The sequence below is a fragment of the Heterocephalus glaber genome, unplaced genomic scaffold (assembly GCF_053883595.1).
Source record: "Heterocephalus glaber isolate CG9 unplaced genomic scaffold, H.glaber_assembly_v1.0 deba00000676, whole genome shotgun sequence".
NCBI classification, from domain to species: Eukaryota; Metazoa; Chordata; class Mammalia; order Rodentia; family Bathyergidae; genus Heterocephalus; species Heterocephalus glaber.
The window spans coordinates 26050772-26065695 of record NW_028258156.1 but is presented as its reverse complement, the minus strand read 5'-3'; the positions used below and the strand labels follow the sequence as shown (position 1 = coordinate 26065695).

General features: G+C 45.7%; 1 protein-coding gene and 1 long non-coding RNA gene across 6 annotated transcripts in view; one reads left to right on the top strand and one right to left on the bottom strand.

The window, feature by feature from the left end:
* Window positions 1–869: 869 nt before the first annotated feature.
* On the bottom strand, window positions 870–3421 carry LOC147829305 (uncharacterized). Its single transcript, XR_015449299.1, has 2 exons — window positions 3206–3421; window positions 870–2385 (listed from the first exon to the last, which is right to left on the bottom strand). It is a non-coding gene; the product is annotated as an uncharacterized LOC147829305 (long non-coding RNA).
* Gsap (gamma-secretase activating protein) overlaps window positions 2644–14924 on the top strand; it is a 74354-nt gene continuing 62073 nt past the window's right edge. For 2 of the 5 annotated variants that reach the window (XR_002392999.2, XM_087206539.1), the window contains exons 1-3: window positions 2644–2793; window positions 9059–9135; window positions 10064–10120. Coding sequence is in view for 3 of the 5 variants with exons in the window: in XM_087206539.1 (XP_087062665.1) it covers window positions 2712–2793; window positions 9059–9135; window positions 10064–10120 (216 nt within the window). In the remaining 2 variants the exon portion in view is untranslated. Of the gene's footprint in view, window positions 2794–2870; window positions 3181–9058; window positions 9136–10063; window positions 10121–14924 lie in introns of those variants that run through there. The other 3 variants (XM_013070337.3, XM_087206540.1, XM_087206538.1) reach the window with 3 other exon arrangements.

The window sequence follows — 14924 nt, the reverse complement described above, 5'->3', positions numbered from 1 at the left end:
AGCTGGAGCAGTAGCCAGGCTTCCTTCTCTCTTGGCTGTAGGGTAGGGCTAAGTGCCTGGATTTCTGAGTACTATGAACCTAATCCCGAGGAACAAATTCCCTAGGCTGCTACCATTCTGGAGCATGGTGATCTGGGGCTGTCTTCTCAAAGCGGACTTTTACCTTTTCGATTTTTAAGCTGCAAAGGGTGGAGTCCTCCTAGTTCTTATGACCCTCAGCCATTTTTCTATTACCCCCTTCCAAATACTTGGCTTTTTATTGCTAATACTTTCAGCAACCAAGTTCTTCTCTGTTCCATCTTTGCAATGCAACTTTACTGGACCTTTCTTTCTGGCTGAACTCAAAATGTTTTAAATCATCCTGCTGGGCTCTTTGCTCTTGATTCTCATATCAAAAGCTCCCAATAGTAGCCATGGCACTTTCTTAACAGTAGACTGCCTTGAAATTTCTTCCACACATTAATTAGTTTGCTGCACTTAACGTCTGTCTCCTGCGATGTCTCATGACAGGAGCAAAATGCAGACAAATTTTCTGCCAGAGTATAACACATATGGTCGGGAGTCCACCTGCCAGTGGAGTCCTTTTCATCTGAAACCTTTTGAGCCTGGTCTTTTCTGACTAAATTACAGTCAACATTCTGGCCTTCTGAGCTCTGACCAGAATCTCCCATCAAGCTTGGTTTACAGCATTCCAGGGCTGCTTCTCCAGCTGGCATCTTCAAATCTTTCCAAACTCCTCCCACAAACCAGTTCCAAAGGCTCCTGAACTATATGGCCAAGTATCGTCACAGCAGTGACTCCACTCTCAGTACCAAAATCTGTTTTAGTTACTTTATTGTTGCCGGGACAAAATACTTGACACCCACAAGTTAAAGGAGGAAAGGTTTATTTTTAGCCCACAGGTTGTATATGTTTCAGTCCCCAGCCAGTTGGCTCCAGGGCAGGGAGGGATGGCAGAGGTGTCTGGCAGAGGAGAAACAGTCTATGGCATGGTAGGCAGGAGGCAGCAAAACAGCAGCAGTGAGCTTTCCTTTCCTTTTTCTTCCATTCAGGCTACAAGCCTATTGGTTGGTGCCACTCACACCCAGGGTGGGCCTTACCACTGTCCATACCCAGAAGCATGCTCACCAGTCAGTGGTCTTAATCCACATTCTCATGATCCAGACACCTCCCAAAAGCCCCTCCCATGAGCACATGAGGCTTTGGGGGGACATCTAGGTATAAACCATGAGAGGCTTCCATTTTTTGGGGGGTTTTTTTGGTACTGGGGGGATCGAACTCTGGACCGTGTGCTTGCAAGACAGGCAGTGGAAACTCTGAGCTAAATCCCCGGCCCAAGGCTTCCTTTTTATTCATAGCAAATGTTAGTATTAGATTTCTCTTAAATCTCCATGCAGATTACAAGTGGGAGCATTTTCCTGCGCGTATGTCAGTGAATAGCTGAGCTCTACCTGAAATCATCCACTGTCTCCCTTGGAGAAACACACGTCTATGGGGAAAATCCAGACTTTGTTTTTATGTTTGTTTAGGGTAGTTTTCAAACCACAGGGAGACTAAGGCATCTGAGGCTCTGGTTAAAATGCTTTGCCCAAGTTCAGACTGGAGACCAGGAGTCTGTATGGTAAGAAGTGCCTTGGGTAACTGCAGTGCAGTTTTCAGACCCTAACTCTGAGGGACAGGTGAAAGGCATTCTTTAGTCTATTGCTGTAGTCATCGTTCTTCCATAACTACCAGCATCTTCTGTGGTGCTTTGTGTGCCTCTGAATGGGACAGAGGGGCTGTTCCAGGACTCAGGATTCAATGCTCATGCAGCAAGGCAGCGTGATCATCCACGGAAGTGTCCTAGCAATGCCACTCTACAAGGCGAGGGCTGCAGCCGTGAGGGCCTGGGATTTCCCAGGAGGAAGGGGGATGGAATCAGGAGCTATGGAGCTGGGCCCTGGAGTTGGGGGTAGGAAGGGCTGGGTGAAAGCAGTGGTATTCCCCTGGGGAAGCGAGGTGTCACTGCAGGGCTTCTGCACAGAGGACAGCTCCGTCTTAGGGAGACGAATACCGGGCCTTGGGGTTCAGGGAAGCGGATCTGACAGGGCGTGCAGTGAGCTTGGCAGCGGTGCGCTGTGAGCAAAGAGAGAGCTAGGGAGAAGGCGGTCAAGGCCAGCTGGTGGAGAGGGAAGGGTGGGTGGGGACCCGCCCAGAACACAGGCGCCCAGAACACAGGCGCCCTGGAGCCGGAGCCGAGAGCACTTGGGCTTAGGAGTCTCCAGGACTGCGTCCCCAGGCAGCGTGGGGCGCACAGCACAGGCCCCGTTTGTGCTGCTGTAAACCCTCTGGTGTTTCTCTCCAAGCAATCACGTTCCTCGCAGGCTCCCAGCAGCTCCTGGTTCCCTAACACAGTAAAACACGGCCTCCCTGAGCGGGGTTGAAAAGGCCCAAGGCCGCTCGCCCGTGCTGCGGTGACGCCCTCGCCCCGCAGGTGACCCAGCTCTCTCCCCAGCCACTGGTTTCCACCTCGGCACCGGGTGCGATCGCCGGGGCGAGAGGAACCCAGTGCCCCGAGCCTCTCGCGCAGCCTCCCGTGCGGACCGGCGGCCTCATCCCACCGACGGTCCTCGCCTGGCCGCGTCCTCGTTCCCCTCGCCCCAGCGCAGAACCGAAAGCGGGTGGGAGGCGGGGCGAGGAAGCGGAGGGCGGTGCCCCGAGGAGGCCCGGCGATGGCGCTGCGCCTGGTGACCGACTTCGACCTCGCCGCGGACGCGCTCCCCGCGCTGCGGGCGGCCAGGGCGGGCGGCGCAGGTGCGGGGGAGCCAGGCGGCGGCGTGTTCGGGGCTGGGCTGGGCTGGGCTGGGCGCCGACCCTCGGGGCGCAGAGGCGGGGGTTCGGCGGGGCCGGGCTCGGGGAGGCTGCGCCAGGAGAACGGGAGGAGACTCGCGGCGACCCCGAAGAGCACCGGACGCACGTCGAGTCTGTCTTCGATGGCGACTTGGGGGCCTTCCCGGCACTGATCCGCCTCGAGGAAGGGGAGCTGTGATTTCTCTTTCCCTCCCGTTTAAGGCATTTGCTGCGGCGCTGTGAGACGCTGTAACGGGGCGCCCGTTACAGCCCCGCGGGGACCCGCGGCCGGGACCCGGCCCTGGGGGCGCAGGGTTTCACCGGCCACAAATGCCTCTCGGTTTGCAGCAGGTAGCGAATTTCGGCACCAGCGTACCTTAAACAGGGGATCTCTGTTTCCGGTTTCTTTTCTTTTCTTTTTAAGCGTTTACTGTAAATAACAAAGCAGCGTCAGTTTCAAAGCAGTGGTTCCTCTGGTCCCACCATGTCTCCGGGGAGCTTTCCCCTCCAGTGCGCGCCTCCTTTTCTATGTTTGGTTTTCCTTAAATAGAGTAGACTGAGTACATTTTTGGGGATGAGTATCAAATTTCTCTTTTCCTAGAGGCTGGGGGAAGTTTTCCCTTGCTACTTTACATCTTATGATGTAGAGTAATTATTTGCATGTTGCCTGGTCTTGGCAGGTAACATGCAAATCGTGTATGTGTGTGTAGCTTCCTGTTTGAGTTTGCTGTTGGTGTCATTATTAGTAAAGATTTTGCGTTTTGGGGTGGGGGAGGAAGAGAACATATAAAGGCTCTTGACTGTCTACAAAGTTTTTGAAGGTTTAGCTTACTTGTGTACAACAGGCAGCCTCAGGCCTGATTTCCACCACAAAGTAATCCTTGAACTCGGTCCTTCTTTTGCTGAGTGGTAAAAGGCATATGTAAGTGAAGAGTTAGATCAAGTGTGAAATACCAGTCTTGTGTTTCAGTACTGTGTGTTGTGATTGCAAAGCCGTGTGCCACTCAGTTGGATTTTGGCCTCCTTGTATCTTTCATCTGTGAAGAATGATAAATTTGTATATTGAGGTTCTGTTAAAAAAAACAAATCATGGCTCCCCGGAAGGTTAAATTTAATAGGAGTACTGGTTTCCTGGTACTGGCAGTATTTTGTTGCCTCAGAGGACCTTGGCTAGACTTTTAGCCCAGATACACTAAGAGAATTGTTTCCCTCAAATCGCACATAGGTGCTAGTGCAAAACAAAACCCACAGGTTAACCCTTCTACTATAATTTAATGCTCTGGGGGCGGGGGGGGGGCGGCGATCTGCGATTCCATCATATTTCCAGCCCAACTGTTACTAAGCACATTTGTGCAAATTATTGTCCTTACCAAGTCCCAACTTTTCAAATATAAATTATGAATATACAATGGCACTGTCTCTTCTCTGCCTACTTGCTTTCTATGTCTGCAGCTTTAATAGTTTTTACATCAACAAATATAATAGAAGCTTTCTTAGTGGTGCTTAGTAGTTCTCCAGAAATATGATGGATTCCTGGGGAAACAGCTAGTGAGTTGTGCTGTCATCCTTTTCTCATAGGTGACATCGGAAGGTTTCTGGGTTGGCTGTCAGTTGCTGCTTTTCCTAACCTCCTGTCATTTGATGCCCAATAAACCCATCATCACATAATTTGAAAACGCATGTAAGTTATCCCAGAACACTGGGAGGCTGAGACAGGAGGATCATAATGAGACCTTGTCTCCAAATTTTTAAAAAAGAGCTGGGGATGTAGCTCAGGATGAAGACCCTGGGCTCAACGGGAGGAGACTACCATAAGATGGAAAACGCATTTACTATGCCTAACCTACCAAACATCATGGCTTAGCAACACTGAGCACTGGAGGATGGGCTGTTTACTGTCACGATCACGCAGCTGACTGGCAGCTGGGGCTTGCTGCTGCTTCCCAGCATCAAGCGAGGATCCCACTGCATGTTGCTGGCCCAGGAAAAGATCAAAATCCGAAGCATGCTTGCTACTGAATTTGTATTGTAAAGTAAAAAAATTGTAAATTGAAACATTGTAAATTGGGACCCCCTATGTACAATTCTGGAAAGAATGTGGGTTTTCTCCATTTCTTTTGCCTGCTTTGATTCCTCTTGGACTTGTGATACAGCAGATGGATTCATCTTTCAGATCTTGTACTCACTCATCTTGCCAGGGACTCGATACACTTTGCCAGGTGACTGATTGGAGAGCAAGCCTTGTGCACAGCCCCACATGGCTGGGGGACAGGGCCTGCCATGGTTAGTCTCTTGCTACTATCTGTCCTTTCTCTTCTCTCTTCCCTAGTTTCCTTTTCTAATCCTTGTCTTTTATTGCTTAACTAATCACCCCATTCTTGCTTATTCTCTTTTTATTCAAAATATGCAGTTTGTCACATTATGATATTTATTTCATAGATTTAGGAATTATAATGCCCAGTTATATTGGGCCTGAGGACTTGCTTCTGTGAATTATTAACAGAACAGGAATGTCATCAGTATCATTGTATTTCATCACCTTCTTGATCTGTGTTTTGGGAACTAATTCACGTTTTCATATAAGGCTGCATCTTCCCCAAGTATTGTCACTGGAGAGATACATTTTTAAATTTGCTTTGTGTCCCATAGCATTTGGAATAGAATTTATACATTTGTCCAACATCTTCCTGTAAATTGAAATCACTTTTGTTTGCCAAGGAATAGTTGATAGGGACAAGCCTATCTAATAAACTAGCTCCTGTTGTGCACAAGCCATGGCTGCCGGATACCTTGCACAACTACAGACCTTCCTTTCTTTGGTAGGTTTACTCATGAGAGTATCTTGCCCATCTAAATGCTACATTGTTTTCTTCATGAGCAGTGAGTACACAGACTGTAGAATTAAATCACATTTCCTTATTTGAAATTGCTAAACTTCCTCCTCTGGACTTTCCAGAGATGACTATTGGGAGAAAAGTCCGAATGAATCAGCAAGAGGCTACGAGTACTCCTTTGCCATGGGTGTGTTACCACGAGTAGCTACCCCAGGAGGAAGGGCTGATAGGCGGGTGGTGTGTGGTGAGATACCGGTCTCTGGATTTCTAACCTTGCCACATTTGTCTATTTTAAATGTCCTTGAAATGTGAACCATGTACTTCACTGCAGGGTTAATGTAACTGTGAAAGCATTATTTTTATTTCTTTAAACTCTGCCTCCCGAGTTTACATCATGCACTGGTCCTAGTTGTGCCAGCCTCTGAAGGTTGCTTAACATGTAACATAGATAGCTAGTTTGTTGGTCCTCAACTTGACTGCACATTTGAATCACTTGAGGAACTTAAAACCCTAGAGTGGGCCTCCCACCCCAGTCCAGGAAAGTGAGAATGTCTCTGGAAGGGTTTGGAGGCCGGTGTTTTTTTTAAAAGCTCCTTTGATCTTTCTACCACAGCCAGAGTTGAAAGCCAGTGTTTAATGGAATATGTATATACATGTGAATTTGTTGTCACTTGCATTTGTTGGAGAATTTTTTTTAGTGATTTGAAAATACAGGTGTTTTTTTTTGCAAGGCAATTGGATTTTTTTTTCCTTTTTAGCAAGGCCTCCCATAAAGGAGTTTCTTACCTTAGCTGAAACCTTTGAAGTGTGCTTGTGTGAAGGTCTGTCCCAGCTTCCTTTTAATCTTAAAAGAAAGAAACACTTTTCCATGTTGACACATTGCATTCCAGAAGTTCAAAGTCAACTGCAGGATGAGAAGGGACTCGTGGAAATGCTCTTTAGATGTTTAAAAAGCAGGGTTTTGGAGTAATTATCCATTTTCCCCTGGTAAGCTTGGCACAGGGCACTCAGCTTATTGTCCTGTTTACCTTTTTCCAGGCCGGGAGGAGACTGCACCACTGTCTCACTGTGTGATACTGACCCAGAGTCTTGCCCTCAGTGAAAGCCCACTGCGGCCCCTCACAGATGGTGTGGACCAGGTGCAAGCGAGCGCTCTGGAGCTCATGAGGTGCTCCCCCATGCTGAGATGACTGAATCCTGTTCTGCTAAGAGACCAAACGATTATCCTTCTGTTTTAAAATCAGTGTGAAGTGTGTCCCACAGCTCAGGTTATGTAGAAAAATCGATACACTCATGGATGCAACACACTTGCCCTGCACGTTGCCCACCCCCAGAACTTCTGCACAGCCGTTGTGGAGGGATGGGAAGAGCAACCCAGGATGAGGCCTGAGCTGCCCTCAACATCATTCCCACCCCCAGCTCCAGGGCAGGGCTCCAGCTCACTAACATAATGGCTGTTCGTTAGGAATCCAAGCTGAGCTTTGCTCGAGTCAGAGGATATTTTGTGTAACTTTTATCTGAACATTAGACTTATGTAATAATCAACAATAATATTTACCATCTAAAAACTATTCACATATGAAAAAAATGACTTGTTAAGCAGTTGCTTAATTTTGGATCACTTTTGAGGAAGTTGTGAAAAGTTACTTTTCTCCCCAGTTGTGATAATCATTGACCCTGTACTCAACAATGTTTGTGTCTTTCAATACAGAATTAGGACTAGCCTAAAAATTTTAGATGGAAGGTGATCAGTAATTTGTAAGTTAAATATTTGGTGTGAAGAATCTTTCTGTCCTTCCTCAAAATATGGCTTTCATGCAGAGAAGTACATGAATGTGTGGCTCAGTTGATTTTCGCAGAGTGAAACTCCCTGTGTCACTAGCACTCGGAAGAAAGGGAACATTCATGGCACCAGAAGTGCCTTACACCCCTTCCCGGCAGCCCCTCAGCTAGCCACTCAGGTGACAAGATTGAAGCTTGTATACGGATCAAATCCCTAGCACATTTTTCAGTGGTTGTGGGGTAGGATCTGGGTTTCTTTGGCTCAGTTGTTTGTGTGTGTGTTCTTATAGGTTAACTCATTCTCATTGTTACAGTATATTCCATTGTTTGGATGTACTGTGCTTTATTCATTCTTTACCTGGTAGTACTATGAATCACAGTACTATAGATGTGTGTCTCAATGAACACGTTTGTATTTCAGTTGTGATAAAACAGAAATTACAGTAAATGTAAGTGCACTACATAGCCAATTAAAAGACTGAGACTATCAGACTAGGGAAGAAGCACAAGTAGACACTATGTCAGATGCATAGCTTAAGGGCACAGGAAGACTAATACTAAAAGGACAGAAAAAGTTAGCTCATGCAAGCAATACCCAAAAGAAAGCGGACAGAGCTATTTTAATAGCAAACATAGAAGACTTCAGAGGAAAAAGGACTAGATAAAAAGTACAATTTATAATAAATAAAGGGGTTGATTAGCTCCGGGTTGCAAACTTGTGTGATTTTTTTGGACCCGAATATGTGCCTACCTGGAAGGTGTAGGGAAGCTGACCTCCCTAAGCCAGGCCAGAGCACATCGGCAGTGTGCTAGGGAGCTGTGCCTCCTGCCCAGAGCCTTCCTTCGGGGGCTTGTAGCACACACCTGACGCAGCCACCGCTGCCAGGGGAAGGGGACCCTGTACCTTTCCTCCGCTCAGACTCCAACAGCAGACCCACTCTGCGCCCTTCCCCTGGCCCTCTGCTCCTGGGTACACTACTGCAGGGACCTTGGGGAGGAGGATGTGGATGGTGAGAGAGGGTCCCCCACACCCATGGGAATCCTTCTGAGCCTTCACCCAGCACACCTTTCCATGGGGGCCTCAGGAACCCGGAGGCCAGTGCTTTTTGTGGTTAGCCCCTCACTTCTGGGGCTGGCTGTGGTTTTTCTTATCTCAGTACCTTAGTTGATCTCTCAACTGCCTGCCTGACAGGGATTAATCCACCAAAAAACTCTGTGACAGTTCTCAGTTTGTGTGTCCCTGACAGTATAGCCTCTTCAGAACACGAAAAGCAAAAATGCGCAGATGCTGGGCCTTTGTGGCAGTGTAATGTCCGCACCGAGAAGCGCACAGTAAGAAAGCGCAGCTCAGTGGGCTCTGGGGAAGCCAGCTGATGGGTGGAGCTCGTGCCTTCAAAGGCTTCCCGGGATCACCTGGTCCCTGTGGTGTCCTTGGGGTGCCTGGCATGAGGGTCACCTCCGCTCTGTCAGTGACCCTAGGTTGGGTTTGCCTGCATTTAAACTGCATAACCGAGCCATCAGGATGTATTATACTTGGCTTCGTTCCCTGATACATTTGTTAGGTATATTTTAAAACTTCCTCCAAGTGTTAACTTGCTGTTTTCTTATTTCAGATGTTTTAGAAACAAATTATGAGAGCTTACATCTACTAAATGTTGAAAGAAACGGAAATATTATTTATACCTATAAGGTATGTTTATGTTCTCTTCTTATTGTGGTAAAATATATAGTACATAAAATTTACTGATCATGTCTACTGTCATTTTACAGAGTTCTGTTTTAAACCTTCAATTTTTAACATTGTGTACTTCATCATGACACTGTGTTTTGGGTGTGTCATGTTGAATAGTGACTAAAATTCAGACGCATGAAATGTTTCCTCTCTCCTCTCTCTCTCTCCTCAGTATTGGGGATTGAACACAGGGCCTTATTTTTAAAATGAGCTGACACTGCATATCTGAAGTTCAGAAGTTTTGAGTAAATGAACAACTTCGTTTTCCAGGGGGAAAAAGTCAATATTTAAACCTAATTAATGTGTTAGATTTTTGTCTGTGAGAGCATAGTAAATATGATTGTTTATTCAGGATTGGATGTTCTAGGATTTCTGAGGCATTAATGGCATATTTGATATTAAGGATTCTAGGAAAAATTTAGCTTTACTGATAAGTTTACTATGATAGTAACAGATGAAAGACTATTTCCAATCATCTTTGCTTTGCAGTTATTTCACAGTGCTCCCCCCCCTTTGGTTAAAAGAAGTTATTAAATTGTAGCTAAGGATAGTGCAAGTTTTATATATAAGAATCAGGAGCTGTCCTATTATCCATCATATAGATTTGCATAAAGATACAATTGGAGTCCCAAAAAGCCTGACTCGTTGACCTTGCCCATTCCTACTAGACGGGGTCCCCAACTTACTGAGCTGCAAGGTATCAGCCCCATTTTACTCCGAGAGCCCAATGGCGAGCGGAGTCAGGTCCTGTTCCTTTTGGACACGCATGGCGAGCTTCCATTCAAGTGCTTGTTCGAAGACTGGTTGAATGACTACTGCAGGTTTGTTTTGAAACTAGTGACAAACTAACTTCTTAAACAATGACGTTTGGGTATTTGTTTTATAGGATGGAAAGGGAAATGTGGTCTTTGGATTATATGATTGCCAAACCAGACAAAATGAGGTAAAAATCTCCATAAGCTATACCTTATTTATTGTTTACTGCTTTTCAAGTTTTCTTTTTCTTTTTTTTTTGGTACCAGGGATCGAACTCTGGTCCTTGCGCTTTCGCAGTAGGCAGCGAAACCACTGAGCTAAATCCCCGACCCTCAGGTTTTCTTTTTTTATGTCTCTGTTGTCTAAAAGTGAATCCCAGTTTCATTTTCTAAAAATTTATTTCTTTGCCTTCCTTCTCTTCCCCTATGTCTTTACTATTTCTTGGCTTCATTATCTTAAAAAAAAAAAAAAAAAAGTGTAGGGCCAGGCATTTAGCTCAGTGGTTTCACCGCCTGCTGCGCAAGCGCAAGGACCCGAGTTCCATCCTTGGTACAAAAAAAACAAAAACAAAAACAAACAAAAAAAAGTGTAAGCACATTTGAACCAAAACACCAGTGAAAGTCTTAGTCCTTTGAGATTTAAGTAAAAATGGCTCAAAGCAAATTCTAATATTTTGTTAAAGAGCAGGGAGCGTGGGGCCGGGGATTTAGCTCAGTGGTTCCGCGGAAGGATCCGAGTTCGATCCCCGGTACCAAAAAAAAAAAAAAAAAGCAGGGAGCGGAATGACTGCGCTAAGATCTGTATGTTCTTCGCCATTCACAACGACTTCCGGCTCTGAGTTTTACCTCTGCTTAACTTTACTTTTCTTGCTTCTCATTCCTTTTCAAAACCCATGGATTTTTGGAATAAAAAAATTTCAGTTACAGAACTTAGCCCCTTAATTTTTCTCCAAACTACTCACATAAGGCATAGGTTGCTGTGGTCAAGGTCTGTCTCATTTTGGGGAAAATGAGAGTCATTTTACAAAAAAACAATTTAGAGTTTAACATTAGACATCCTTGAATTTAAATATTCTTTATCGATTCCACTTTTCACACAGGTCACCTCCCTCTTTGGGGTTCTATTATGTTACTTGGTGAATTCCCTTTCCCCTTCTTCTATCCTTTTCTCTCATATTCATTCATTCTCTCACTGGCGAATTCACTGATCCAGCAGTGATTCCCCTGTAAGGAGCTGGACACAGTGGTGGCCGAGACAAGTCCTATCAACAGTACACAGTCTCGGGAAAGAGAAGACAAAATCTCAAGCTTTAGTCACTCTGTAGCTTAATTTCTATGAGGTCTGGTTCTAGGAAGATAGCTGGAGGAGGGCCTAGCCTGCTGTCAACCTGGCTGTGGAGGGTACTGCCGTCTTTGGTGGATGCAGTCAGCTCTCCTGAGACTGTTTGGGCTCAACAAGGAGGAACATTCTGTGTTCCATCCCCATTGCTCCAGCCGACTCCCTTGGGAGTGGTAGGAATTCAGGAAGCGTTTTCAGTGGGTCGACAGTGATAGCTTCTCTCCGTAGCAGCTGCTTTTTAATTTATTTTCCAGTGACAAAGCTGGATTTCAAATATGAAGATTATTCCACATAATAAATTGGTTAAAGGACAAATTAATGATAAATTTAACCAGCTTTATAAAATAGTTGAATCTTACTCCTGTACTATCGTCGCTATCTTAGGCCATTTTCAGTCACTACAACAGAATACATGAGACTTAGTTATTTATAAAGAACAAAGGTTTAGTTCTTACAGTTCTGGATGCCAGGAAGTCCAAAGACAAGGGGCCCACATCTGATGAAGTTTTCTTCCTGGTTCTGGTGAGACGTGTGGTTTTCTATTGGATCTCAGACACTTTGTGTACTGTGTGTGCACGCGGGATCTTACTGAAGTCTTCTGTTTCAGCTCGCCTGCTCTGCCTATGCTGGCTGGGGAGTGGGGAGCACAGCCTTGCTTCTCTCGGGCAGGGGTGAAGGCAGGGTCCCTGCGTGGCCTTCTTTGACTCTCTTGAGAGAAGAGCCTGGGTTCTCCCAGGCAGAGGGGCTCCAGGCTGCCCCCGAGGCCTCTCCTCACTGGGTCAGGTAATGAGTAGGAGGCAGAAGCCTCGTTATCATGGGGTGGAAGAGAAAGTTGTGGCTTCCATCCGGCCACTTCGGACCCCAGCCCAGGGAGGAGGGGCGCCTCCTTACTGCTGCTCTGAGTGGGAGACCAGCATTCCCACATGGCTTCTCTGAGCCTTCGGTGGGAGGAGGGTCATTCCTGCAGGTGGGGATGGAGTCCTGGCTTCCTGCTTGGTCTTTTCTGATAACACTCAGCCAGGTGTGGGAGAAGGGCATTTTGTCATAGCCAGACAAGGATGGGGGTCTACGTTCCCCTCAGTCTTTGTTGGTAGAGGTAAGAACAGGGCTGCATTTCCCCCCATGGTGTTTGACTGGAATAAGGTAGGTGTAGTCTAAAAGTTTCCTGTCTTGCTAGATTTCCTCTTTCCCGTTTCCCTGGCTACAGAGTGTGGGTGTGTTTGTTTCTGTCTGCTCCTCTCAGCGTTTTGGTTGCGTTCCTTCTTTAGCTTTAAATCTAGGGTATATGATGCAGAAGCCACTCTCACTGCAGGCCCTACCATCCCTACAATGTCGGGCTTTTTTTCCCCATTCATTGCCTGGGATTGAACCCACAGTTGTGCATGTGAGGCAAATGCTCTATACTGACCTATTACGACCCCCTCAATGTATGTTTTTCTACTTTTCAAGTCTTCTTAGGTTTGTTTTGTGCAGCATCCAGAGATTTTAGCTGTACTTAGTGGGAGGAGTAGGGGGAAGTGGGTCTACTCTGCCTTGGTATCAGTCTCTGAAGTTTTAACTGAATCATCTCTCCTAGCAGTGGTCAAGTGGGGAGTGACGGATCACTAATGCCCAAGGAGGCACGGCCCCACCCTTGCTCATCTCCTCCTCTGCTCCCTTTCATGTGGCTGACCCTGGGGGTCCCTGCAGGAGCCAATGGGGCATAAGCTGGCAGAATACAAGTGTGGACTGGGCTTTGCTGGGAACTTAGGGCAGGAGCTCTTTCCCACTGGGTTTGGTGACCTGTGAGTGCGAGGTTGGAACAGCTGTGGCTTTGGGGACTAGAGCTCAGAGCTGCATTGTGTAGAGGCTGGGAGTGTCTTGAACCCTCAAAACTGAAAGATGGGTATTTCCAGCTCTGGATAAGCCCATGCTGAAGCTGTGTACCCCACACTGTTCAGTTTCGAGAGCCACTTTGTAATTCTCTTTTGCATAAGCTCATCTGGGGGAAGGTTTTGTGATGTTCTCAATTGAAGAATTCAATACTTGCACAACTTTTGATCCAGAAATCCCACTTTGACATTTGACTTTACAGAAATACCTGTACGGGTTCACAAATATGAAGTTCAAAAAGGAAGTTCATTGGCTTGTTTTAACACTTACAAGTGGGAGGTAAACCAAATACCCATCAGTGACTTCTTTGGGAAGCATTCTTTACATTGTTTTTTGAGAAAGGGTCTTGACATGTAGTTTAGGCTGGCCTTGAACTCATGGCAATCCTCCTGCCTCAGCCCCCCTTGTGCTGGGACTACAGGGGTGCGCCACCATGCCTGGCTCATTTTTTACATATGTAAAACTATAAATGTATAGAGGTGCAGAAGCCTCTCCAAAGCATATTGTTACATGAAAAAAACCAAGCAGTCAGAATAATACATTCTATTTATGTTTAAAAGAAACTTACAAGAAAATTATCAAATTTGGGGCCATAATACATATTGAAAATAACTTTAAAAGATCCAGAAGGCTGCAGAAAAAATTGTAGACATTTGGAAGGCAGTTGGGACTGGCTGAGTATTATGATAGAATTTTGCTTTTTATCTGGTAGTTTTTGCATCTTTAAATACTGAAACTACATTCATGTGTTATTTTGTACTTAAAAGGATAAATTAATAACTAAGTGTATTCAATCCACGATTCTCTCCTTTACAAATTAGAATCCCTCAGAATAAGACTTAAAGGAAACCAAAAATTTTCACAAGAATTCAGTACCTTTTTAAAATTAACTCAGAAGTTCACTTTTTCTAATGCTTTTTGACTTTCCCCATATTTTCACTACCTCTTGGCCATACTTTTTAGTGATGTTTTAGTCTGCAAGTGCTGGCTATGTTCTCAACACTTATGCTATTCGCTGTGTCTCCTCATCTCTTCTCTCCAGGACTCTGTCCTTCCTGTGTCCTCCAGTGAGCATGGAGAGAATTTGCCTACTGTAACTGTGGTCATGTGCATGCACATCATGACCTCCTTCTGTGTGGCATTTTTTTTTTTTTGTGGTACTGGGGATCGAACTCAGGACCTTGCACTTACAAGGCAGATGTGGTGCCACTGAGCTAAATCCCCGGCCCTGCATGGCCATTTTCATGTTCTTCAATATAAAACGTGCTCTTTTGTTACTTTGAAGATTCAAACAGCAATTTTAAAAAGATTAAATAAGGATAGGAGCCATCTTTGCCCATATGTGACAGCCTCTTAGGCATAACCTCAGATATCAACTGTGTAATTTGATTAAAACTCTACCACCTTGATAAGTACAACCCCAAGCGTGAGTGGTGATTATATGTGACACACTGTACTAAGTGCATCCTCTATGCCATCTCACTTAGCTTCCTTACAATTCCAGGAGATGGTATGAGGTTCTTGATGGAGGAGAGAGAGGTCAAATAAGTTGTCCACAGTCACACAGACAGCAAGGGGCAGAGTCAGGATTTGAACGTGGATCTAGTTTGGATCCAAGATCTGTGCTCTTAGCCACTATGTTTGGTTGTCTCCTGACTGTTTCAGGGCTAAATATCGCCTATTTTTCTTGAAAAAAAAATCTCAGTGTCTCAGGATGGATGAGCTAATTCATTGAGGGTTCTTTAGTAAAATGTTTTGCCACAGTAATACTCGGTACAGAG